This window comes from Diceros bicornis, chromosome 17, assembly GCF_020826845.1.
Source record: "Diceros bicornis minor isolate mBicDic1 chromosome 17, mDicBic1.mat.cur, whole genome shotgun sequence".
In the NCBI taxonomy this organism is placed as follows: Eukaryota; Metazoa; Chordata; class Mammalia; order Perissodactyla; family Rhinocerotidae; genus Diceros; species Diceros bicornis.
In genome coordinates, this window is record NC_080756.1 from 21,271,539 (window position 1) to 21,273,553 (window position 2,015).

Here is a 2,015-nt window from a genome sequence, read left to right on the forward strand (position 1 = left end):
AACTGAACAAGTTTTATCAATCTGAATCTTGGGTTTTTTTTTGACTGTTAAAAATATAAATTAACAATATCCTTCTTTATCCCCATTTCCCAGCACACACATATGTTTCAAAATTGTCCTTTGAATCAAATAACCAAATATATTAGAGACACAGGGAGAGTAAAAATATAATAAATATAGCATGCTGTTATTGAGTAACATTGGACTATTGCAAGCTTTTGAATGGAGACTAAAAGACTATGTGACTCAGAAAAACCAGAGATGATTAGATTCACTTGTCCAGGAAGTGTATTAGATATAATCTGACCAGTAGTGTTGTAGGATAAAAGCAAGGGACAGTTCAAGGAGATGAAACCAATTAGTCACAGACTAGATGGAAAAATTATGTAAAGTTCTCCAGATCTGTTTGTGGCAGAAGAGCCACAAGGGGAAAGAACATAGATGGGCTGATTTGGGGTTCAGATGCTGTACAGTTGGCAATCAAGTGAGGGACTTCTGGGGAGGAAGAGAGATTAGATAAAAAAAAAAATCCATGTACAAAGGATTGTAATCCATGTAAGATGAGCAGGCTGAAGAGAGATATATGTATACGTGGAATGGAATCGAAATTCTGAGGTGGCGTGAAGAGTAGATGAATAGTTCACGCTTCTTTCTGCTTTCATCCCAGTGGGACATCTTCTATCATGGTCTTAGGAAACCACAGCACCATCATGGAATTCATCCTCCTTGGAGTGTCTGCCAACCCCCACATCCAGGTTATGCTCTTTGTGCTGTTCCTTGGGATTTACCTCCTGACCAGGATGGGGAATCTGACATTGATGATGGTGATCAGAACTGATTCTCATCTCTGCTCACCCATGTACTTCTTCCTCAGTCACTTCTCTTTCCCGGATCTTTGTTTAACTTCAATCACTGTGCCCAAGATGCTGGAGAATCTACTGTCTCAGAAGAAATCAATCTCAGTAGAAGGCTGCCTCGCTCAAGCTTTTTTTGTGTTTTCCATTGCAGGGACTGAAGCCTTTGTGCTCTCGGCCATGGCCTATGACCGCTACACTGACATCTGCTACCCACTGCTGTATGGCCAAGTGATGAGCAAACATTTTTGTGTGGGTCTGGTATGGGTGTCCTGTGGACTGGGCTTTCTGGATGCTCTCATTAACACCCTTGTGGCTTGGAATTTGGACTTCTGGTGAGGCTCATGTCCTGCCTCACTTCAGCTGTGAACTACCATCTCTATTCTCTCTATCTTACTCTGATATCTCTACCAACTTTGCAGTTCTGGTGTGTTCTGCCATTGTGCATGCCTCTGGAAACTTACTCCTGGTCTTCTTCTCATATGCCCACATTGTTTCCACCACCCTCACCATCAGTTCCACCACAGGCAGAAGCAAGGCCTTCTCCACCTGTTCCTCCCACCTCAGTGCAGTGAGCTTCTTCTATGGATCTGCTTTTCTTCGCTATCTCGTGCCAACCCTGAGTTCCCCACTGGAGTTGGTTTTTTCCATGCAGTACAGTGTGGTCACTCCCCTAGTGAATCCCCTTGTCTACAGCTTGAAGAGCAAGGAAGTAAAAGCAGCTCTGAGAAGAATGTTGCAAAAAGGTTTACAACATCTCCGATAGCAGAGAACAGGTAGAGGATGACTGGGAAATGGGGAAGAATTTCATCAAATGGATGAATAATAGACTTGGGGAAAGTTTTCTTGGTTCATAACAGATATGAGAAAATATCTTATAAGAACCTGTTTCCTTTGAAATGCTTGAGAAAAGTCAAGAGCTACTTGCTTACTTTGGTTCATATTTAATTTGTTCACGAACAAAGCAATGGATCAGATAATTATTTCAATCCAGGAGATTGAAATAAGTTGGTACAGACTTATTCTCTCTTTTATTTATGAAACATTCCCATTGATACTAGCACTGAGAAAATTGTCTAGAACTTGAATTCTTATCAGGATCTGAGATTTAGAGGGGAAGATTGGCTAGAAATAAAAGAGCCAAGGCCACTGATAATAAAG

The 2,015-nt window shown here is 41.3% G+C and overlaps 1 protein-coding gene across 1 annotated transcript; it reads left to right on the forward strand.

Moving 5' to 3' along the window:
- The first annotated feature begins 683 nt into the window (after positions 1–683).
- On the forward strand, positions 684–1,620 carry LOC131415736 (olfactory receptor 8S1-like). Its single transcript, XM_058557556.1, is given in 2 exon segments — positions 684–1,190; positions 1,192–1,620. Coding segments are annotated over 2 exon segments (936 nt in total).
- Positions 1,621–2,015: the final 395 nt, after the last annotated feature.